Source organism: Lutjanus erythropterus, chromosome 11, assembly GCF_056507025.1.
Source record: "Lutjanus erythropterus isolate fLutEry1 chromosome 11, fLutEry1.hap2, whole genome shotgun sequence".
Taxonomy (NCBI): domain Eukaryota; kingdom Metazoa; phylum Chordata; class Actinopteri; order Lutjaniformes; family Lutjanidae; genus Lutjanus; species Lutjanus erythropterus.
This window is the reverse complement of record NC_139327.1, coordinates 4664692-4688644: the sequence shown is the minus strand read 5'-3', so window position 1 is coordinate 4688644 and position 23953 is coordinate 4664692. Positions and strand designations below refer to the sequence as shown.

Genomic DNA, 23953 nt, shown 5'->3' with positions numbered 1-23953 from the left:
CAAAACCAACAACCTAACACACAGCAGGAGCCACGAGGCTGACAGCTGAGCCACGGCGGCTGTGTGGACGTCAGACATGTGCACAGAGCAGAGGGCTCAGCCTGATGCACTGATGCTAGTACCTCAGAAATGAGTCCTCTGTTTAACGGCCAGAATATCGCACTAATTAAAGTCCTATATGATCATATATGATGATTTTGTAAGGTGTTTATAGGCAAAGAAACTACAGCTGTTAGATAATGTAGTGAAGAAAAGTCTAAAATTGTCATACAAAAGGAAAATAAATCAAGAATTTAAAAACTGTACAAAGGTACTAAAATAAATGTACTTTATAGAGCCACAATAATTAATGAGTTAATCAATTATTAAATTAATCACTGTTAGTTGCAGCCTCTGTACTTTGTTACAGGAACAGCTGTTCACCCCCATAAAATATATTGTGAAGTGTAAGGTAAGTAATGAACACTACATGAAGATAAAGGAATTTTCAAAGGGCAAAAATAAGACACGAAGACTTGCTTTTGATGACTGATTAATCTGATGATTATTTTCACGATTAACCAATTAACAGTCTAGTCTATAAAATGGCAGAGAAATGCCAAAAGTGCTCGTCACAATTTCCCAGAGACTAAAGTAGCTTCTTTTGTCCAACCAACAGTCCAAAACCCAAAGACTCTTCAATTACCATCATGAGTGACAAAGAAAACCAGCAGATCCTGACATTTAAGAAACTGGAACCAGCAAATGTTTGAAGTTTCTGAATGAAACAAATAATAGATCAGCAATTTTCTTTTGATCGACTAATAAATTAATCACTGCACCTCGGTTGAAATAACAGTATTGGTGGTTGTTAGCCTTGTAATAATTACTAATTTAATTCCACTGCCTACCAGTCTTTCATGTACCAACACATCAGTGCCTGTCTTATTAAACTGAAGACACAATACCAAAGATAATACCAGATAATCCCCACAACAATAGCTGGTGTCATTTTCCAACAACTCTATTCTCAACAAGTAGATGATAAGTGAAGGTGGGTCTGAGTGGCTGTGTGGCTGTGACAGCTGTGAAACTGTTGAGAGGAAACAGGTGCTAATAGGGAGGGAGGAGCAGGTTGGGAGGGAGGGCAGCCTGCTCTGCATTATGGACTGGGGGGACCAGATGATGCAAGCGCAGGTAATCTCAGGGTGCTGACTGTACACCACTGTCATGCTGCTACATTAGATGTTATTACTGTCTACTATCTGAAAGGGAGGGAGACTGCTACATCGACAAACAAGAAGTTGCCAGTGAATTTTACAGAACTGGGGTTTGTTCTCGTACCTGTTCATCAACAAGACTAGGACTCTACAGCCATGCCAGTGGCTTGTGAGGCTCTACTCATGCACAGTGGAGCTTTGTACTAAATGCTTATGTAAGCATATTGACATGCTGATTTTTAGCAGGTGTATGTTTACCATGTTTATCATCTTATGTTACCAAAATGTATTCATTAGAACTAAATGCTCACTACAGCTGAGGCTGATGAGAATATCATTATTTCTGCAGTTCAGAAACAAAGTAGTGGATGAATTAAAAACCTGATCTGATGAAGGCACTACATGAAAGGTAAGGGATCGCAAAAGTTATTACGGTTCATTCTGTGGGGGGAAATGAACATGTGGACAAATTCATGACAATCCATCTAATAGTTGAGACTTTTCACTCAAAATCAGAAGTATCAACCTCATGGTGGTGTTAGAGGAAAAGTCAGGAAATCCCAAAAATCATCATGATACATAATGTGGGAATCATGAAAGTCTGTGCCAAATTTCATGGTAATCCATTTTTTAGATATTGTGATATTTCACAGGATGAACTGAAACTTTGACCTGCTGGTGGCACCAAATGAAGTCAGCAGATCATCAAAGTCCTTAGCCGTCATTCTTTGGGGACCATTGATGTCTGAACAAAATTTAATGGCAATCCATCTGAAAGATTTTGTTATTTCAGTTTGGATCAAAGTAGTGGCACAACTGACCTGCACTGCCGTCTGTGGGACCATGCTGGTATGGTGAAGCTACAAAACACAGGAATATACTTTGATACATTCTCTGATGACACAGAGATTGTGTTTTCGAAGTACGTAGCTATTTTGACTGGGAGTCCAAAAGCAGTACCTTGGCAGAATTTAGCTTGGTGTAAACGGGGATAAAATGTGGCCTGGAGCCACTAAGCACTGTGGCCATGGCCTGGAAATTAAGAACATAAACAAAACATCTTTCACACCAACAGTTTGACCACAGTCCAGCTAAGACAATGCACTTGCTCAAAACTGTACCATGATGCCAGTCATAAGCAGATGAATCTGGTCTCAAGACAGTAGAAAGCTGCGTGGGCTGCTGAGGCTCGACTCGCAGCAGGTACAGTGTTGGTATTGTTGGGAGGAAGCTGCATTTTTCTGCCCTTCACTTTGTCTTCTCTCCTCCACACACATCACCATCATTCTGATTCTCACCAGAAAACAGAAAAATAAACAAAGGGAGGCAGACTGTTTGCTCAAGTTGAATCAATTAAAGAGCACACTGTGCTGAACAAGGATTCGTAGATGTCACTGAAAATTCCATCTTGCATTGGCATGTCTCAGTAAACATTAATTACAATCAGGATCTCCCTCTGTGCTAGGCTGGCTAAATAAAATATTCCTCAAAAATATTCAGTCTCCATTTATGCAGAACGTTTTGAAAGACAATTTTGCCTCGGGCCTTAGTCTGAAAACCATTTTGTCCCAGAAAAAAAAGGAGAAGGAAAACACTGCAAACTCGCTCCTCTTCTATTTCAATATTTTGTTTGAAAACAAAATTAGAGTTGTAATTGAGCAGCAAGTGTTGACAGTGGTCTGACCTCAGGAGTGGTTTAGACAGCATATGTTCCCCAAAGAGCTCCTCGGTGAGGGACCAGGCTCTGTTTATTTGTTCTTAATGAAGCCTGCAGTCGCATTAATGGCAGACATCTTTAACAGATCTCCCTCCCACACAGAGGAGAACAATAAACAGCGGGCCGCTAGTTCGCTCTGAGCACACGCTCATAAAAACCTCAGAGAGCCATCAAGCCAATACATAACACACTGCCTTTCCTTTTTCTCTCCATGTGTTTGTGTCTTCTGTATTAGGTACAGCTACACATTGTAATGCAGTCCAATACAATAGCCCTTTAATGACACTACTTGTGTGATGCTCACTGTTCACACACAGGAGAGTCTGTCTTTTAGCAGCGTTTCTCCTCCTTGTCTGGGAGCTCAGTGGAATACCCTGGAGTTCACATTAGTGAATGACATCTGAGCTCAACTCCCACATCTGTGGGACTGGAAGGTGTTTTGAAATCCCTGATGCTCTAATACTTGTCTCTGGTGCCCAAAGTGGAGACAGTCCATGTTGCCCAAGTCTGCACATTAACCAAGGGATTCTGCAGACACTGACCCACAATGCACCTCTACAGAGGCTTGACATGACTGTCAGTTTGGAGTTTTGCTGAAGAAGCGGTTAATTTTGCTTGCCATGCTAAAAGCTAGAGGCTAACCCACTGTTTACAAATGTAATGCTGTCGAGTAGAGAAGCTAAGACTTGCACTTTGGTCTGCTGATATCAGTTGACAGAGAAGCTGACACCCCGTCGGTAAACTCGGCTGGGGAAGCTTTCTCCCTGATCTCATAGCCAAAGCCTCCAGAGAATCTCCAGTCTATTAGCTCTTTATCCCTCCCTCCTTCAGCTCTGAAGACTTTAACAGCATTAGCTGCTCTTAGAGCAGTAACACCACACTCTGCGAAACCCCTGTGGTGTCTCCAGAGTGTCGAAGCACCTCACAGCAATGAGTTCACAGCTCACAGGCATGTGTGTTGGACATGCTCCGGATGGGAGCTCAGGGCACTGGGGCCTGACAATGATGGACGCTCCCCTGCTGGCCCCCCCAGACTCTCCGTCATGTCAGCAGCTCTCTAAAGCTAGAGCCCAGAAGGGTGTTGGGTTACACAGCCTGGACATCCCGCAGTGTGGAGGGTCTTGGACTGGAGCTGTTTTATTAGTTCTAGACTCCCAGGGGTGGCTGGGGAAGGAGAGAGGGAAGCTAAACAGAAATAAAGGTGGGAGGGTGGTGGTGGGGGGGTTAGGTGAGCAGGCCAACTATTCTGGCTGCGAGAGCGTGACATGTGTAGTCTTCCAGTGAGAATACCACAGCGTGCTGATATCCCCTCACAGTAACACAAACCGCTGCTTTAACAAGCGGTGATTGAGCAAAAGGCCAAGAGCAGGCGGGAGGCAGGGGGGAGAGTTGTTAAGCCACCCTTTTAACATCTATATTTCATGCCTGTCTCATTTGGTTTCTGAATTTTATATCACAAGTTGTGAAGTCAAAGCAACAGCATATGTAAATATAAATAGTGTGTGTATATGCAGTGATGTCATGGCGTGCGCGGTTAACCAAGACATAAACCCCTGACTCCTCTTTTAAGATAGACTGTCTGTGACTGTGATCCTCTGTGAAATGGTAGCAATCTGGGGTAATTGGGCTTAGTAAGCCACTGAATGTTTTGAGCTCTTCTGACAGATGCAAGGCCATAGAAGTGCGGCTGCCAGACCACAGTGAACAAGCACTTACACATGTTTATAGACGACAGAGTGCAAGAGAGAAACAGAGGACAGAGAGGGAAACACAAGAGTGACAGAAAAGAGCAGAAAGGGAAATGAACTCGCTCTGTCCTGTCACCTACCTTTGCTAGTATCCATCCGTGGTCCATTCAGACTCTGTCTGGTTGGGCCAACGTGCACTGTCTCCTTTCTCCAGTCATAATGAAGCCATTTACTAACAGAAAGCAACAGCAGCAACACTCTTCCACCTACAGTAGCTCTGATTACAGCTACTCCTATAATGGCTCTCAACTAGTTCTGCGTCTTGTTCTCGCTGCTCACTTCTCACCCCAACAGCATTCAGAAAATCTGCTAAATGTTTGGGCACCTTCCCCCAACACCGCCCTGCAAACACCATTACCGTCTTTATGTGCACATGAGGATGTATCGGTGGGATCTGTGGCTGCAAGGTGTCCTGTTTCCAGCTCCCCTTTGGAGAACAAATCTTTATATATCCCTGAGGGTGTGAGGTCAGGCTAGAGGGAGCGTAACGGGAGAAGAGCTGGGTCAGAGACTCGATGACGGGCATGCTGGCACAGGTGACCACCAGAAGGGGTGGGTGGAAAGCCGGCCAAGAGGCCAGGTTTCTCCTGCCAGAGGCCTGTGCGGGGCAGCCCTCAGGGGAACACTCATTGCCTGTGGCTGACAGATCCTCTGCAGGTTTGGCTGTCATGCAGAGGCTCACTGAGGCTTTGAAATAACAGCAGTGTGTAATGAGGAGCCATCCAGTCCACGACAATTGGTCAGTGCACGCTGTCACAGTGGTGTAAAAGTACACCGAGAGACAAGGCAGCTGTGTAGCGAGCCAGACCGTTTGACCTCAGACATGTCACATGTACGTAAGCCATCTGAAGGGGCTCCTCACCGGGCCTGATATCTCTACTAGTGAGGAGTGAGAAATGGTAGGTGGCCATTCTTTGTGTAAATGTTGTTCCCCAGAGAGTGTACAGCAGGGTCTGCTGAAAGGCCCATTGCGCCTTACATGTCTGCTAGCAACTCACGTCCTCAGCCATCCGTGAAACTTCTGCCCCCTTTGTCAGTTCAACCTCAGAGTAGTGTGTACACTTTACCAGTGCCACACACAAATACTATCAGTTTAGACTATTTGTAAGAGCAAAAATGGCACATGACCAGTATCATTAGCGTGGATTGCTTGCATAACAGGATTCAGGAAATAATTCTGAAGTGTCCAAAACTCTCTTTAAAGAAACAATAAATGTGTTAGATTTATTTCCTTCCTCATGAAACATTTGCAACACTGAATTTTAAATAAACACCAATTGTGAAATTTTGGGCTGATACCAATACTGATGCAGATACCAATTTTTTGTTGTTGTTTATTTTGTTTTTGTTACTTATTCCAGCTTTTGTGCTAGGGAAACAAAGAAATAATTGTTTTAAAAGAATAACAGCAGCTGGGTAAGTTATCTACAGTTGTCTTGAGTCCCACCAAAAATAACCAACACAACATTTAAACCAAAAAAAAGTGATGCAACACAACAGATAAACATCAACCACTATCATCAGAGAATGTCCTCTTATTTGTCGATATTCTGATAGTAGTCAACAAGGTATATTGGTTGATAGTAATGTCCTGCTAATATATCAGTGCATCCCAAACAAATTTTAAATCAATCGTTTATACTTCTACTTACTTATTCTTCTTAATTGAATTTTAATTTTAATTGCAACCTGCCCAAAACAACAGTACTATGACTTTTTTTTTAATCACAAATGCGTCTGGGTATCGGTAAGTATGCAAGCCTATGCACCTATGTGATATCACACAATTTATTAGACCAAAATGGGACACTGCTCATTCCTAGCAGTCTCGCGTCATTTTTAATGTGCACCAGGCCATACATATATATATTTTTTAAACACACTGGTGACAGATCAGTACTCTGTCATAGTAGTCTCCAAATATCGACCTAAAAATCGTCCAAAAAAAGCAACCAGCGATGGATTCAGCCCATCGTTGACAGACAATATAGTTGTCCAATCGCCCAACCCTACTGGGTTGGCCAATACACAAAGTTCAGGTATCAGAATCTTTAAGGAAAAATGATATCAGAACATCTCTACTAAAATTCATCATGTGCGCATCATTCTATGTGGAGACATTTACAACTGAAGGTACTGCAGACCACACGTCAAAGCCTAAACTGGTATCTCCATTTGAAAATCAAAATGTAATATGCACTTTTGCATACTTTTACATCCCTGCTTGAAGCTAGAAAATAGAAGAGTGCCTCATTTCTTCTGTGGCATTGAACCAATGTGACGAGATAATCTATCCTTCAAGAAAACAGGCTGATTTTAATATTCAAACAAAATTAGGTGACAGGCCGGATGATTTTACTTGAGGTTGGTATGCAATGGGAAGATGTGCTATTATGATTTGATGTGAAGTAAAGTTAATTAAACTGATGTAGCAAATCACTAACCCAGAGCAAAAATGAAAGTCTTAAAACAACTAGAATCTCACAATACTGAGAACTCAGGCTGTGTGTCAGCGCAACTCAAGCATTTCACAACACACTGACTGACATTGCAACATGTGTTTCTTGTCAGTCACTGTGGCAGCTCAGAGGAACAATAGACAATTGCCTGTTGAACCAACAAACTTCAAACACAGACCGGCTTAAATCTCAATTACAGTCACATGCTCATAAAAACCCACACTGCTCATAAACACCCTCTATGTTCTCACTCTCTCACACACACATACGCACGTGGACACACAGAAACTCTACCAGCCAACAGGTCCAATGCCACCCTGGTGGAGAGGCCTGTACTGCAGCTCCGTGTCTCCTGCCTGGATCTGTTCAGTGTTGGCCTGTCCTCCATGAAGCCCTGTCAGCCTGTCAGCTAAGCCCGGCGGACTGTACCAAACCAGCCCATTGGGGGTGTCTGTTAATTGTACAGCTGGCTCCTCTAAGGTGACAGACAGCCTTGGTTCACTCCTTCTTTCTTTTGAGACTCTCCAGTTGCATCAAGGGGTGTGTCAAGTGTAGAAAAAGCCCTCTGTCTTCCTCTCACCCCTCTGTCTCTCTCTTCAGCCAGGAAGCATGGTATGAGAGTAACTGGCTCGCAGCAATAAGGAGAGTGACAGCTCGAGCTGACACACTGACACCACCATGATTTCACCGGGGAGAGAGGCATGGAGGGCTGGAAAGAGAAATCTGTCCCCAGAGAGTCATCAGTCTGGGCCTCTTTTTCTCTCTTTCAAATGGGGCCAACTGGTTTTACACACATACACACAGCACACATACAGGCTGCCTGTAAGGATCAGATTCGATACAGCCTGCAACTGAGTGTTACAACCATATAAGAAAAACTCATTCCAGAGGGGTAATGGCTCGAATGCATGGATCAAATGACTGAAAATCTAGTGAAGTATCAATTTGCATGTAGCCTTTTCTCTCCTTAAATCTTCAGCGGCATTACAGAAGCAGCCGATGTGTCTACGTGCGTGTGTGCGCGAGTGTGTCAAGTGCCGTCTCATTACCCCCTCGCTCAGGTTTCACTGCAGTCGGATTAGCGGGACACTCCAGGGCAGAAATGAAGCTGTTAATGGTAGTCTTTCCTCTCCTCTCCACTCTACTTTCATCCCTCCATCCCTCTCGCCTGGAAATGCTGTGTGGTCTGCTGATGTGGTGGTAAACCTACCCATTGCTCACAAGAGGGATATAACCAGGCCTAAGTTCTCAACCTCTTCCCTCCGCTCGCAGCCCTCTTTCTCAGGAAACCTCAGTGCAGCCACATCAACATGCTTTTCAAAATAACACCACAAATTAGCTGAGAGCTGTTGGCAAGCTTCGCAGTGATGAGCTATGGCTGTGGGACTGCAATACTTGGCGAGGGAGGGTTAGTGTAGGGGGAGGCTGGTTGGGATTTGAGCTGTTTATTTGAACTGTGCCGTCGTCCAAACAGTCAGCTGCCTCTCTGCTCCCTCGTCAAGCCTCGGAGCTTAAGCTGGGATTGTGGTGTTGGTGGGGAGAGAACAACTTGATATCCCCCTTTGGGCAGCGGCTGCCCTCAGCTTGGGTTACTTTAGAGGAACAATGCGGCCTCTGTCCACGGCCTACAACTCGGCGAAGACATGGGCTCAGACAGGCTCGCTAGTGTCAGGCATGGCCAGGGGATTCATACATCACAACACCACAGGGCACATTGACTGAGCGCAGGGTTTAGGGAAAAAGCTTCCAAACACGGCTTCCCAGCTTTGCTTCTAAATGGCCCAGCAGAGCTGCCGTCTAAGCACACTAAGAGCTAAACCAGACGTGCAGACCATACCGGCGCAATGGCCCGTTTGCAGCAATCCCTTCTGGGATTTTGGTTTTTGTGCAACAGTGTTTACAGTAAAAGCTGACACGTGGAATAAAAAGGGGATGCTGGAGCCCCGAAATCAAATCGCCCCCTCCAGGAGCAGCTTAATCTGTAGCAGATGGTGACAGTGCGATGGACGTTGATGGGTTTGGGCAGGCCTCTAAGAACAGTGGCCAACAGCCAGACATGATGAACCGAAGAATGGGGATAAAATGGAACATTGTGCAGTTTGTTTCACTTTGTTTATATCAAATACACATGCTTTAAAATGGCCTTTCCAGGATATAACTTTACACGCACACACCACAACTGAACCATGTCCCATCCACCCACTCTGCTCACAATATAACTTGAAGTCACACCTGACACCAGGGGGCGATGTTGCATTAAAGGTCTGACAGCCCCAGCACTCCTAGTACCTGACCATATGTAGTCAGTAGCCTGTGGAAGTCTAATGAAAGGTAGGTTGAGACAAATGATAGTCAGGCAGTGTGTGCGCAGAGCAGAGAAACACATGCAGAGGGATCTGTGGAGCGCTGCTAACAAACCAGGATCCTGCTCTGTAGTCCTCTCTAATCTGCCCTGCGGCTCATCAGGGCTTTATTTCTGCCCTGCATATTTATGAGAATCAGAGAGGGTGAGAAGGGAAAAAAGATAACCTCTTTTCTTGTGGGAGCAATTAAAGCCTTGCTTTCATCAATCCTGATCAGAGTCCTCATGCTCTGTCTCTCTCTCAGCTTTTTGTGTCTCTTAAAAGCTCTGTTTACACTACTGACCCTCCTGTGGTAGTGCAGGGGTGGACGAGAAAACAGAACTCCTTTACCCAAACTCAGCAAAAGACAGTGTTGACCCACAAAGTGTGACTCTAAGCTTCTATATACAGGATTCCAACAGTGACTGTTGAGGATTATACAGTTTACAGTGGTGGTCATTTACTTGATGCAACACCCTGCAGTGTCAAAAGAACCCAACAAGGTTTTAATGCTTTGAAAAGTTAAAATTTGTAATATGGGTGGCCTTGCGGCATTGTTTTATCCAATAAATTCTCCATGACTATCTAATCCAAAATGTGTGGCTCTCTAAACTTTGGGTTGTCATTCACCATGCTGATCAGGTTTTTTTTTTTTTTTTCAAAGGGAGACCAAATCCTGCTTCATGCTGCTCAAAGCAACACCATCACCGCCGGGGTGAATCATTTCACAGTGAACAGTAACATCTTATCCACTGTGTTAATCCCATCTCCTTTTTAGTACATATGTCTGCAAAGCTGCTATGCTGCATTTCTGGGACACAGCCCTCAAGTTATTCACCAGAGCTGAAATCCGTTTGCTAGAATGACATCATGAGCCAGCAGCGGTTACTTAAAGACACTGAGGTTTGGAGATGCAGTGAGATGGAAATGGCCAGAGGGAGAAGACCTTGAGAACGGAAAGACTGTCAGACACACATGGAAGATCAAGATAGACGGGTGGATCATTCCAGACCGGCACTCCCGCTGTTATGCATGCACACATGGGCTCACACACACTCATATGCGCATACACCTCTAAGCCACCATGAGGCCTCATTAAGGCGGCCTGCTCCCTCTCCCTCTTTGGCAATGTCACCTCTGCCGCAGGGACCAAAGACTGACACAGGCATAATTGGCCTGAACACACCAACAGTGTGCTGGGAATGGCTGGGTCCTGATAAGTGGTGTGTGTGTGTGTGTGTGTGTGTGTGTGTGTGTGTGTGTGTGTGTGTGTGTGTGTGTGTGGTGCTTTGACCCTGTTAATGCTGCACAGTTGGCAGGAGAGTGGCTGATGTCACACTGGATCAGTGATTGCTGGTGATGGTGATGGTGGGAAGAACCCCTCCTGGGAAGAGGAGACTGGTGCTTTCAACACCTCCACCTAGCCATCGACATCCACTATTCTGTAGCATCTCCATCATCATATGTCAATGACACAGTAACAATAACACATCCAGAAAAGGAAAATGTTCGGTTTGAAAAAGACTTGGCTTAACAGTTATCAAGAAAGTTCACCTACAGGAACTAGATCTTTAATTTGAAAATAAAGATAGATTTAGCCTGAGCCAAAAAAAAAAAAAAAAAATAGGGATGTATACGATCATCTAATCCAGGTGTCTGCAACATTTTTCAGGTCATGGACCCCTCTGCTGACTCCCTACTACATATATTGCATTGAATATTTTTGGGTCTTCTGTCATTTGTTTTTACATGTAGTTGCTAAGTCAGCAGCTATTACGAAAGTTACAAACCCATTCTTATGGCTCAGTAGAGCATCTGCAGGTTACTTGGGATAATAATACAGCTAATTGGCCAATATGTTTCAGTAATAGCGACTAGTTTGTCATCATTGGTAGGTGCTGCACAGCATAGGTTAGCTAGAGGCTTGGGCGGTATCCATTTTTTCATACCTTCATTACCTCCTGGCATTTTATCAGGGTCTATGGTATTAGGCTTTATTCATGTAAAACTTGTGTAGAATGGCTAGTTACCAAGCTTTTGTCAATGTCGTGCAAATTAAATGTTTTGGGGGTTTTTTTCTGTATCTTTGCTATGTTGGATTCATGTTAATGTGCATTTGCAGACATGTTTTATTTTTGTAAAAAAACAAAAAAACAAAAACAAAACAAAAAAACATCAAAAAATAATTTGGTGGACCCCCAGCAGTAACTGTGAGAACCCACTAGAGGTTGCGGACCCCCTGCTGAAGAGCCATGATCTAGTCGTTTAACTGTTGCAACCCTCACTAATTGGCACCAGAAATATTAGTCGGATACACACATTCTTAATATTTTATTAATGCATGATGGTAGTTAAATGTTAAATCTAAGATGTTACATAGCAACCCACAACAGCAGCCGTTAATTCTCAAATTTTAACCAGCAGGGTGGAAAGCAAAGATAACATCTAAACCAGTAAGGAACATCCCTGCTAAAAAGTGAAAATGTTACAGTAAAATGTTTTTTTTAATCAGCAAAGACAAAGAAATCTTATGTCTTTCTCTTAATGATCCTCAATATTGTCTTTGTGACCCAACCAGATTTCTAAATAAACTGAGCACGCTTCCATAATCCTTCTACTTTACTTAGACCAACAGAAAATATGCCACAGAGTGTTACCTTAGAGACCTGAGAGGAACAGACAGGTACAGTATACAGCTGCCCAGCATCCAACCCTGACTGGCTGCTAAACCGCCACATATCTCCGTGTGGCAGACACAAGGGGGCCAACAGGAAAACTAAGGTCTTTCACTTTGATCTCTGGAGTGCAGCCCATTTAAATGTTTGTGTTTGAGATGTAGACCTTTAATTTTGGCCTGATGGGTTCCAGGCTCTTTGGGTTTAGCATGGCATGTCGGATATAGGAGTGTTTACACAGCCTCCCTCCAGCTCTCCTGGTGCTGAAATAAGTGCATTAAGATGGATGGATTTGCTTAGTCTCTAACCTCGAGACTTGGGGAACAAACTCTGAATGACCTCTTTGTGTTGCTGGAGGGGATGGAAGGAGACCGTCCCACACTGCTGCATGTGTGTGCACCAACAGAGCCATTCACAACATCTCCTTAAAACTGATCCTCAATCAACAAACTTCTACCAAGTGGGCACCAACTAGACCTGCGGTCTCATATTCAGTATTTACCTCAATGAGTTAACTGCCAGAAAATTCCATAATTAGACCTGAACTGATATGTTATGACTGTAACAGGTGACTGAAGAAGAAAAAAAAACACAAGTTATTAATCAGGTTGCATAGTGGTCAAAATATACTCTGTCTTGACCACAAACCTCAAGTCAGAGGATCACTAAGAGTACATAGAGTCAATTCAAGTCTTTGTAGGGATATTGGATTGTTTATGTTTGTCTTCTCAGTCAACTTCTTATATTCAGCAACCCAAACAAGATTTTCCACATTTAACACGACAGTTGTGTTCTGAATCTTGGCAGAATGCTTCAAAGAAAATATTTTGTACTAAATGCATTGTATGTATTAAAAGTGCAAATCTTCATACACCATTTTAAACCAAACTAAAAGTTTGGGAGAACAGCGCAGACCAGGACTAATGATCCATGATCAATACAAACATTTAAATGTGATTTTGAAATATGTACAGTTGCAAATGTTGCCATATTTCTCTGCCTGCTGACAGACACAGTAAATGTGAGCTGTAGACATGGGGTTGGGCCATTGTTTGCAACAGCCGGGCAGTAAATCAGCCGGTGCTACCCTTGATTTGTTAACCTTTGTTTGGCTGTGTCAGCAGATGAGGCATGGCTGGAGCGGCCCCTTTCATGGTCATGAAATACAGCCTTTCTCTGTGTAGTTGCAGCCATGGAGAGGAAGGAGAGGAGGGGGTCCTTGCCTCTGTGCGGCACAGGATATTGAGCTTCCTTTACCTCTGAGAGACACCTTAACTGCTCCTTGCGGAGGGACGGATAACCAACAGAGGCAAAGTCCGCTGGGGAAACGTCTGGAATCTGCTTGACTGATGTATCATTCAGACTTGAATCCTTCAGAGCCCCATCTTATTACTCCAAACATGCACAGTTATTAAATATCAAAGGAACATTTTGATTTGAATTAAGCTTGTGTTTGAGCCAAAACAACAGCAATGCTTTATTTCAGCAGTTATGTCTCTGGAGGGAGGGGGCGTCGACCTCTCTGTGACCTCCAAACCCCTGGCAGGGAAAAAGAGACCGTCCTTGACTGGGGCCGTTCAGAACGCACGAAAGGCCAATGGTAGTCAGGTCATCTTTCCACTGCGCATCAGGTCAAGTTCCACAGGCAGCCCTGATTTCTTGACACACAAACCCACACAGACGGCAGAGGTCAGTGCGAGGGCAGCACAGGGAGCCTGGGGCAGTAAACCAACACTGGTGCTGTGAAAGGCCAACCTTCTCTTTCCAGTCCGCTGAATGAGTTAGGGAGCTGCCTGGGTGATTTGTGGCGTGATTGCTGCTCTCTATATCACTTGAGATTACAGCAGGTGGCGGCCCACAGCCTGGAAGTACACACACAGCTCTATCACCGGTCCAGCTCTCAGGAAACAGAGAGAGAATGAGGCAGAGAGGAGAAAAACAAGCCCTCAGCTCCCTCCCACACAGCAGTAATACGCTCACAGGCAATTTTGCTGCCAGCAGAGCTCTCTATGACAATCCAGGGAGCTCTTCAGCTCTGATATCTGCCACAAAAGTTCACCTCCGCTTTTCTCTTTCCACTATTTTTTTAAACAATGCCATCAGCGCTGCAAATTACACCTTCCACATCGCACATTATTCTCTCCCCTGGTGACAGACGCACTCAAGCCCGACACACTTCACCGGCGGCGCTCTTCACGCTGGCGTCAGCCCCGGGTCTCACTGTAGCACCGCTTCATTTTCACATTAACTCCAGTAAAGCATGGTGAAATCAGCGTTGTGCTGAGGGGGGAAACTGAGAATCACTACACTGTGCACTTCAATTCACCCCCGCACCGAACTCAGTCTCACATCGTAGACACAGCTGCAGGAGATGTCTCATGAGGGACGAGTTTCTCCAATATATCTACCAAATGAACTCTCTCAAGTGCTCGTTCATTACACCCTTAAACTGAAAAATCACACGATGATGAAGACATTTCTGATTGGGCCCACAGTTTAAACATGACAGGATTATGTGTGTGCAGGTAACAGGTAATTAAAACAATTAATTAAAAATATTATCATGATCACAATACGCTAAATGAAATATCCAGATCATGGAAGATGCAATATTTTTGATAAAGGAAAAATGTATGACAAAACAGCATTACAATGAAGCGCTGTAGTGCTGCAGAGATGCACTGGCCTATGAATCTTGTTCTCAAGATGTAAGAAGACTAGAGCTGCAACAATTAATCGACTATTAAATGAATGTCCAACATTTCTGAGAACTGAGTAGTCATTGTGAATTGTTTTGAAATGAAGAAATGTGACTATTTACTGGTGTATCTTTAGCTGTGGTAAAAAGAAGACATTTTTCATCAAACTACTAATCAACAGATTGATGGATAATGAAAATAAGTGTTTGTTCCAGGCCCTAAAGAAAACATGTTTGTATGTCACAGACAACAACAAATGTCACATTATCATCCTGGTTTTAATTTTTATTTTGTCTAAATAATCATATTTTTAAACTACACAATGCAGACCTATTTACAACGTAAGATTGTAATATCACTTGTGGCATTACTTATTTTCCCATTGTCTAGTTTTTCAGTTTTAGTCCCAAACATCCTTTCTATTCTAATGGACTATCTATAGAGGCACACAGCAGACTCAACAGTTCACTGATGAGAAAATGTTCAAGACTACTCTTGATAAATGGCACTGCAGAGCTTTTTAAATGTCATCCAGCATTATCTTAATCTTGCTGCTGGGGCTACGCTCAACAAAACAATGCACAGTGAGCTTAGTCTCTGCTCTCCAATGACCTAGCTGAGTCTCTGGGATGGCTTGTGGATTGACAATATCATAAAGGATGGGAATGTAACCGGGTGACAAGATATTACTGCCCTGGGACACAGCTTTAATCATTTGATAGATCTGTCTGCAGGCCTTTGTGGTGACACACTGTGCTGGTTTGTCATCATCAGTATCTGTGCAGCCCAGCGCTACAATCCGCTCCCTGGACAGCAGTCGCAGACTTAATAAGACTTGGTTACCGATTTCCACCCTCGGCACCTTGGAAGCAGCTTACACTCTAGAAAAGTTGTTTATTTCACTGGTGGCCGATACAGACTACAGCACATCTTTTTGACTGGTTCTTACTCTCCTGCAGAGCAAATGAATCAGGTTAGCTCGCTGACACCTGCAGGCACATCGACAGGCGCGGTAATTAGAGCTAACATTTAATGACTCTTAGTTAATGAAATCTATTCCTGGGCAAACTGAACCCAGAGTGAGCAGGAAGGAGGGAGGAAAACAGTGAGGCAAGCAGAGAGTGACGGTGACTTTAAGCTCTGCATTAGACAAACTGTGCACAGTTGACACCTACGGCCCCGAGGTGAAGCTGACACGAGAGGGGAAGAAAACAAATCAACGTCTGAGAACACAAAAGCCGCATTCTCATCAGCTGGGTTTTCTTTTTAAAATGCAATGTAGGCCTCGGGCAGAAAGAAAGAAAAAACACTGTGGCTTTTGAGGGAGCATGAAAAATACACTGTAATTACTGAGGAGGTGAGAAGGCTGTGAGATTAAAAGATGAGGGACCAGCACTAAGTCTTCAAAGAGACCTGAGCTTGCCCTGGGCTGATTTCCAGTCTTGCTGCAGAGAAAAAAGCCAACAGTCAGTCATTACCAAAGCTGCACATCAGCAGTTGAATTACAATGGCCTTCTCTATGCTTTGTAGGTTTAAGGTATATTCATGTCTTACCTTCCAATCAGTCACAATATTATTAATCACAACAGACCTAAGTTTGACGCATCTGCCAAGAATATATACATTCTATCATAATAATGCCAAGCTATGTGGTATATTTTTTTCCTAACTCTTTACTATTTTTTCCATCTTTAATTTTTTCTGAATCATGAGAAAAGCTGCATATTTACATCACTATTTTTGGATTTCAACACTTTCTAACTACTGACTCATATGTGCAAGTTGCTCTGCAGAATCACGGTTATAGTTTCACTTCTCTGCATAGTAGCCATAACTGTTCCTTCATTGCAGAACTCAATATAATAAACCAGTCGTTGCTTTGTTTGAGAGCTGTTCTGGCTGTCATGGCTTTCTCTGACAGGTGCTAAACCTGAAGCCCAATGAGCATTTTATACGTGGACTAAAAGGAAAGTGCATGCACCATCAAAAAATTAATATTTTTTCACCTGTTTTTCTGCAAATATTGACACTCATCATCCCACAAATGAGCCTCTCTCATCATTTTTGTTGGAGCTGTTGCTTGTGCTGGGGTTTGGTTCCATTAGAGTAATGGTAATCCTCTCCAACAAAAACCCACCCGACTCTTTTAATCTCAACACCACCCTCCGTAAAAATACCAGTGGTCTTGGCTCTCCCTGCACCTGGATTCTTTTACTCGCTTTTTGCAATAGTGGGAGGCATTAGCATATGGCAGGAGAGGAGGAGGGGACGGAGACGGTAAAAAAGAAGAAAAGAGAGGGTATTTAAATGGGACTAGGGGCCAAGAGAGTGGACTATCATGCAGCAGAGAGAAAGCGTATTTTGTGTACTGTTTCCCCAGTCAGGTCCTTTCATAGAGGAGGAGAGAGGGGGGCCCACTGTTGATTTAGGCTGCACAAAGGGGGCCTTAATCCTTTCAAGGGAACCAAATCAGTCCACAGAGAAGCACGTTCAAAAGGAAACCTCCCTGTCAAGCATGGCCATTGAGCCACACCAATGGACGCCACAAATCAAGCCCTGGAGGGAATCAAAGGCCAGAATGTGGGAAATGTGTTTGGAGGCCTGTGCGGCCCAAAGTGCGGGGATACGAGGAAGAGGGGGTAGGATAGCGGGGGGCACAAGGACCTATCATCAGCAGTCTGCCCCGTTTCTGCCACAGCCCTGAAGGGGTCATAACCCTCGTCTCGGAGCCTCCCTCCTGCCCTGCGTGGTAACTCCCCCCCATTACAGAGGAATGTCCATTCACGCAGGGGCACCTCCATTATCCCTGAGCTGGAGTAAATGGGGCTGCTTTTAACAGCAAATTAGTGACTTGATAATGAGGTCACATGTGGTGTTGGCACACTGAGGCCATAAACAGATGCCTCTCCTGCCCTTACTTCATTCTCTGCAACATTAGGACATCCTGCTACTCCTCCTCTGGCAGCAGAACAAGTTCTGGTGCATCTCAGCACATTTACAGCAAAGGGCCACCAAAACTACACAATGATACATGTCACATGTTAGACACAGCAAATTTAAAGACAAAAGCATACATGACCTCTGAAGTTTTCACATTGTAATGATTGCATCTGATAAAGTACCATCTGCAAGACAGATTTTCAACTCTCGTCAAAGTGTCCAAATCTGTGCCTCCCGGGTAAACCAGATCAGCTTCATGTGATGCATTATTGCTGTTGCATCATTTTAAATGACCACACATAAATATGACAATCACTGCACACCAATTTCTACAGGGTAATAACACCTGGGGAATGGCGATACACTTGCACCATCATACTGACAATATTTCAGCACAGTAGGAAGAAAATAAATCAGTACCTTTAACTGCAGCAGTGCTGAAAAATTTCTCTGAGCTGGCATCGGAGACCTGGAAAAGAGGAGAACGGAATGAGTAACATGTCACAAACAGTAAAATGCAAAACCTGAACGTAATATAATTTTCCACCAAAATATCCGAGCCCACTCCTAGAGAGCATCTGGGGACGATTCAGAGCAATGACTGCTGACAGAGAGGAAATTATTTGGTTATCATAAATAATTAGAATTTTACTTAAGTCACAAAACTGTCATTTTAAATTGAACCATAATCCTAAATTCACCCCAGGAAGATACTTGATATGATTTTAATATAAATCAAATTGGAGTTAATTTACTCTCTCAGTTTTCATGGTTAAATCTGAAATCCATTTCAACCAAAACACATCCATTGTCTGCATCCTGTCGTGCCTAAATGATGTTCGTAATTATTTGGAGAACCTGAGCATCCTGATCAGAACCAGTATTGGGTATCATACTGAAACAAAACAAATGGCTCTTCACATTCAGACCACTTGATGGCACTGTTGCTCCGCGACAAAGCAACTCCATCAGCTCTCCAACAGCATCACTGTGTTAGAATTAAATGTGCAGTGGTGGGATTTAAAGCTGAAATAGAAAATAAAAGGCTTATAAAGGTGAAAATACTAAGTCACAGATTAGTTATGTTTCAGCCAGCCAGGACATTTAGGTGAATGATGTATGATTATATTACAAAGTAACTACAGGTTGCAAGGGAAAGAAACAGGACAACACCCGTTAAGCTGCACATGGAAGAAGAAGACTGACTGACAGGTTTCTCTGAATAAAATTATTTTCTGTTTACTGTGTGGATTTAGCACATGCTAAATTCCAAAAAACAAAATAATTTAAGGTGCTGTACTTTTACAGCAGGTTTGTATTTCCTTGTGATAGATTAATCTTAATGAGAGGAATATTCAAAATCTGCGCCCACTGACAGCGACTCGTGCCTTTTATCCCAACGTATGTCTCTTAAGTATTGCAATAACAAAATCTAAATAAAACGAAGAATACTGTGGATTTACAACAATATTAATGTTGTTTTATTGCTGGATCTAAAATCTCGTAATGAATCCGGTCTTCATTGACTAATGTAACACTGACAGAATGTAAACAATGAGAGCTGCAGGATAAATGACAGCACAAGAGGAGGCATGAAAATGATTACTATTAAAAATATTCCACTCAGAGTATTTTGCACACCATCACACACAATGAAATGTCAGATTAGAAGCAGTTCGGAGCCAGCGCGCATACCTTTGATGTGGCAAGGTTAGCAAGGAGGCAAATAAGTCAGGATATTACTTTCTCGGTCGGGTAAATATGGCCTCGTTTCACATTCTGCTTTTCAAATAATATAATCCACACGAGAGGCGGCGAAGTCTACTCCGTTTAAATTGAGGACAGCCATGCGGAGAGAGAAGAAGCCTTTCCAAGAAAAAAAAAAATCCAAAGCCGTTCACAAAGCTACTGCGCCTTTTGGACAAAGGGAACCATGTGTCTCGCCACGGAGAGCTTCTGCAACAGCGCTGAGGCGACGAGAGAGACAGAAAAAAAAATCCCTTGATCCACCTTTCTTTCCTCGCTCGGGACACAATGTGGGTTTTTTCACGTATATTCTCCTGTCGGAAATATCCGTGAGAGGTAACAAGCAGGATCCGGGAGGGTTTGTGTGTCGGTGCGCAGAGAGGGGCTGCGTCCGACCGACGGAGCAAACCAATCCAACAAAGCGCACTGCCAGTTTCCTCTGTGGAGACAGAGACGGAGCAGTGAGCACAAATTCACCAGGTAGAAGCCCGCTGCCGCTGTGTGTTCAGCTGCACAGCCTGTCTGCCGCGCTCTCTCTGACGGATCCCGGTCGTGGGCACACAAGAGCCTCTCCCCATCCGCTCCCAGGCACCACACAAACTCCCATTCATCCAGAGACTGACTGCCTGAGTGCCGCTGCCGCTGCTGCCTTCACGGTCGGGTCCTCCCACTTCCTGATTTCCAGGCGGACTTGAATTCAACCTCAGTCGTGCTCCTTCACAACACAAACACACTCATGTTTCTGGGCTTCCGAAAAGCTTGGAGCTCGGTTGCGGAGGCGCACATCAGCGCGTTTTCCTTTTGCGTAAATGGCGCGCGAAAGAGGAGACGGCAGCGCACACAGTAAGATAAGGAGGCAGAGAGGAGAAGGAGAGAGAGGGAGAGAGAGAGAGAAAGGAGGGAGGGAGGGGAGAGCTGAGGCAGAAATATATTCTTTCTTTCACTCTGTACTGAGTGAGATGATGTCAGCCCCTAATGAATTCCCCAGTAGGGTGCTGCTACCGTGAGGGGAGGAAAAACAAAACGCTCCTTTATGAGCAGCATGCACCTCCTCGCAGCCCACAGGCGCTGTCTTCTGCTGGATCAACCACCACTCCGCTGGCCTGAAGGGAGGTCAGCTGATAATATAAAAAGCACTTTGGGTTATTCAGCCTTCAATTTGAGCTTTGAGCTCTCCATGGCCCATGGTGACAGACCTGACAAGCTTCCAGGTCTGACACTAAAGACATAAATCATGACTACCACCTTTATAATTTGGTGATAACTTCCCTGAGCCCTGGAGGAATTGTTTTTCTTAGCTTGCCCACCCAGAATTACAACAAAACAGCATTGCTGGAGCTGGCACGGCTCAGCGTCTTGCAGCTTCGAGCCGTTTCCCAGTCTTGATGCCACAGAGTATGTATTTAAAAGGGATCACACAGGTTTAAGGTGGGACACTATCCTGTTAGGATTCACACTGCAGGCCTGAAAGTAATGTTTACTTGAGAAGAAACAACACTCATCCATCCTTGCCTCATCCTCTCACACTGGGCGAATCCTGATCCTGATTGGGCGAATGTTGGGCTTTCCAGGAAAATCCTCTTAATAGTGCAAACCCTCACATCCTATAGCTTGTCTAATGAGCATTAACCCACTGGCTGGGAGGTCAATGGATGTACAATAGAGTCACATTGCGAAGTCTTTCCCTGCCAGTTCAGCCCAAGCGACTGCAGAGCAGAAAACAGACTTTGCTCATAGCTGAGATGCTAATCCGTCCCTCGGTAACAGAGAGACCGAGGGCCCGTTGGCCAGCTCGGACTGGCCATACAAACATGAAGTCATGGGAAATGGGATATACCGTTCCTTGAGATTCAGAGTGGCAAAACAAATCCTCACACACCACAGTTGACACTATGGCACCGTTCTCCAAACTGCAGTCAAATGCTCAGTCTGGTCAAAATCAAACGTTTACATTTAGCAGAAAATGATCTATCCGTAGTAACTTACAATGGGCTTAGCATAGCTGCTAATAACATACAAAACAAAAAAATGTGAAGTACCATCAGGGGGTGGGAGGGATTGGCCTCAGGTGGCTGGTTAAAATCCAGCCACTTGGTTCAGCTACAGAGAATAAAGGCTGTGGTCACAAAGGGCCTGGGAGAAGGAGCAGCACACAGGAGCATGTGTTCATCAAGACAGATGCTCCTGCTATGTATCCTGTATGTTTCACAGATGTATGCATCGTGCATTGAGCAACTTAAACTAATGAAGTCATTAACCTCTGGCTTATTGCTGCACAGGCTGTGGGAAAACATCTTTGAAACTACGGTGAGATTATTTAGCTGTACAGTGACACGGATCATGCATCAGCATAGCGGAAATGCAGTAAATCATGTCTAAAATTAGTTGCAAATGTACTAACTGTGGTTACATGTAATTAGATCACAGAGATTCTTATGTTTGAAGCGGTGATTGTGATGAAACATCAAGAGCAAATCGTGGTTTGGCTTCAAACGCATGACATGGCTGGCTTCAAGATATGTATTTATACGACTGCCACTGACAGAAAATGGCTACCAGTCGTTTTCACGGGCCCGTGCAGCAGCAGCAGCAGCAGCTATGAACAAGCTGCTGTTCTCCATTTTAAATGGTCATTATCAGATTTGAGAGCGACCACAAGTCTGTGATTACAGCCACACTGCCAAACAATCGGCGTCCAGATCTCTCACTGCACATTATTTTTAATTCAAATGAAACGATGGCAGAGATGAACACACACATAAAAATGAGAACCCTGCACAGTTTCACGTAGAAAAACATCGTCTGTGCAAGAGAATGAAGCACTGAGATCAAACACAATGTCTGGATGTATGAAATGTATCTCAGTAATTGCTGTCTGGGCACGTAAGTTCTGTCTATAGACCATCAGCTTCACACTGACATTTTGTCATCTTTTATTCCTTTTTTTGGACGCTGATTCTCTACTTCAAAGAAACCAGAGGCATGTTTGTCTCTCCCCCAACAACCATGGTTTAATTTTACAGGAACTCTCTCCTAGATTACAATCACAGGGGACCGGCTCGCCTTTATGAGCCTTCCTGCCATTATGCCAAATCTACCCTCGTTTGAAATATTACTGATAAGTGTAACATGAGTGCCGGCAATGTAATATGTTAAAAGCTCTTATTACGTTTGTCTGTTGACTCAGAGCTCTGTCTTTGCCATACAGGGGCTAAAAATCTCTTGATTCAAACTAGGATTGGATGCAGAGGCCAGGAAATGGAAAGAAAATTTCCTTAATGACATTGAACATAGTCATCATCAGCGGTGAACAGCAGCCATCTCAGGTGGATGTGTATTTCAGGAACACTTTCATATCATAGTAACGTCTGTGTGAGAGTTAAACACTGTAACTCTTGAAGTAGACAAATGACTACAGGTTAAACAGAAGTCACCAAAACTGACTCTACAGTAGGTCTGGTTGTCCTTAAAAAAGTTACAATACCAGTACCAATACTAATAACCTTAAAATGATACAGATTTCATCGGGTACCCATGATGTGAATGGAAATGTTCCTGAAATGATCCTTTTTTCCTTTTATATTTTCACTGGTTGCCACAGGCATGTAGGATAGCCATAGCTGAACTGCCAACTAAACTGCAGTTAATGTGAAGAAGATTGGTTGCTAGCAAAACCATACCAATAGTTTTTTTTTTTTAGATCTGGGAACAAAAAAGATTCAAGATATTGTTTGACTGGAGAAGTTTCAATGCTACTCAGTACTGAGTTATTTTGGTTGATACCTTAAAGGCTCTCAGTACAGATACCCAGCTGTAGCCTACAGCCATGCTAGTGCCTCCATAAGGCTGTATAGCGGTTCTTCAAGCTACATGCTAACATGCTCACAAATGACAACACTAACATGCTGATGTTAAGCAGGTATAAGCAGGTATGCAATCCAGCCTATAACTGTAGAGACATTTCACTCAAAACCACAAATGTAGGAGAACCAACAGTGGCTGTGAAACTCGCAAAAAACAAAACAAAACAAAAAACACGAAAAGCAGAGCAAGTGCTTGGTTTGTTTGTTCTGGGCTACTGTAGAAACATGGCGGTGCAACATGGCAGGCATCATGGAAGGGTACCAGAACCCTGAGTAAGATATAAAGGGCTCATTCTAGAGTAATGATATAAATACAACAGTTCTTATTTTCAGGAGATTATATACTGGTGAAAACATACTTATGAATATTATATGACATATGACATTGACATATTCTGCCAATAAATGTTCCTAAATCTTACACAGACTGTTAATAGTGATCCTTCTGATATTTGTTGAGACATAGCAATTATGACTTATAGTAATAATATTTCTATATTATCCACCCTAAAAATCTGATTATACTTGAAAGAAAGAATAAAAACAGGTGAACTCAAAAGAAAAC

The 23953-nt window shown here is 43.6% G+C and overlaps 1 protein-coding gene across 15 annotated transcripts in view; it reads right to left on the bottom strand.

Moving 5' to 3' along the window:
• Positions 1–23953, bottom strand: part of auts2a (activator of transcription and developmental regulator AUTS2 a) — a 373611-nt gene that overhangs the window by 21140 nt on the left and 328518 nt on the right. For 13 of the 15 annotated variants that reach the window (XM_084730512.1, XM_084730516.1, XM_084730515.1 and 10 more), the window contains one exon: positions 18200–18248. In XM_084730512.1, the coding sequence (XP_084586638.1) occupies positions 18200–18248 (49 nt within the window). Of the gene's footprint in view, positions 1–4744; positions 4993–7417; positions 7527–18199; positions 18249–23953 lie in introns of those variants that run through there. The other 2 variants (XM_084730526.1, XM_084730527.1) reach the window with 2 other exon arrangements.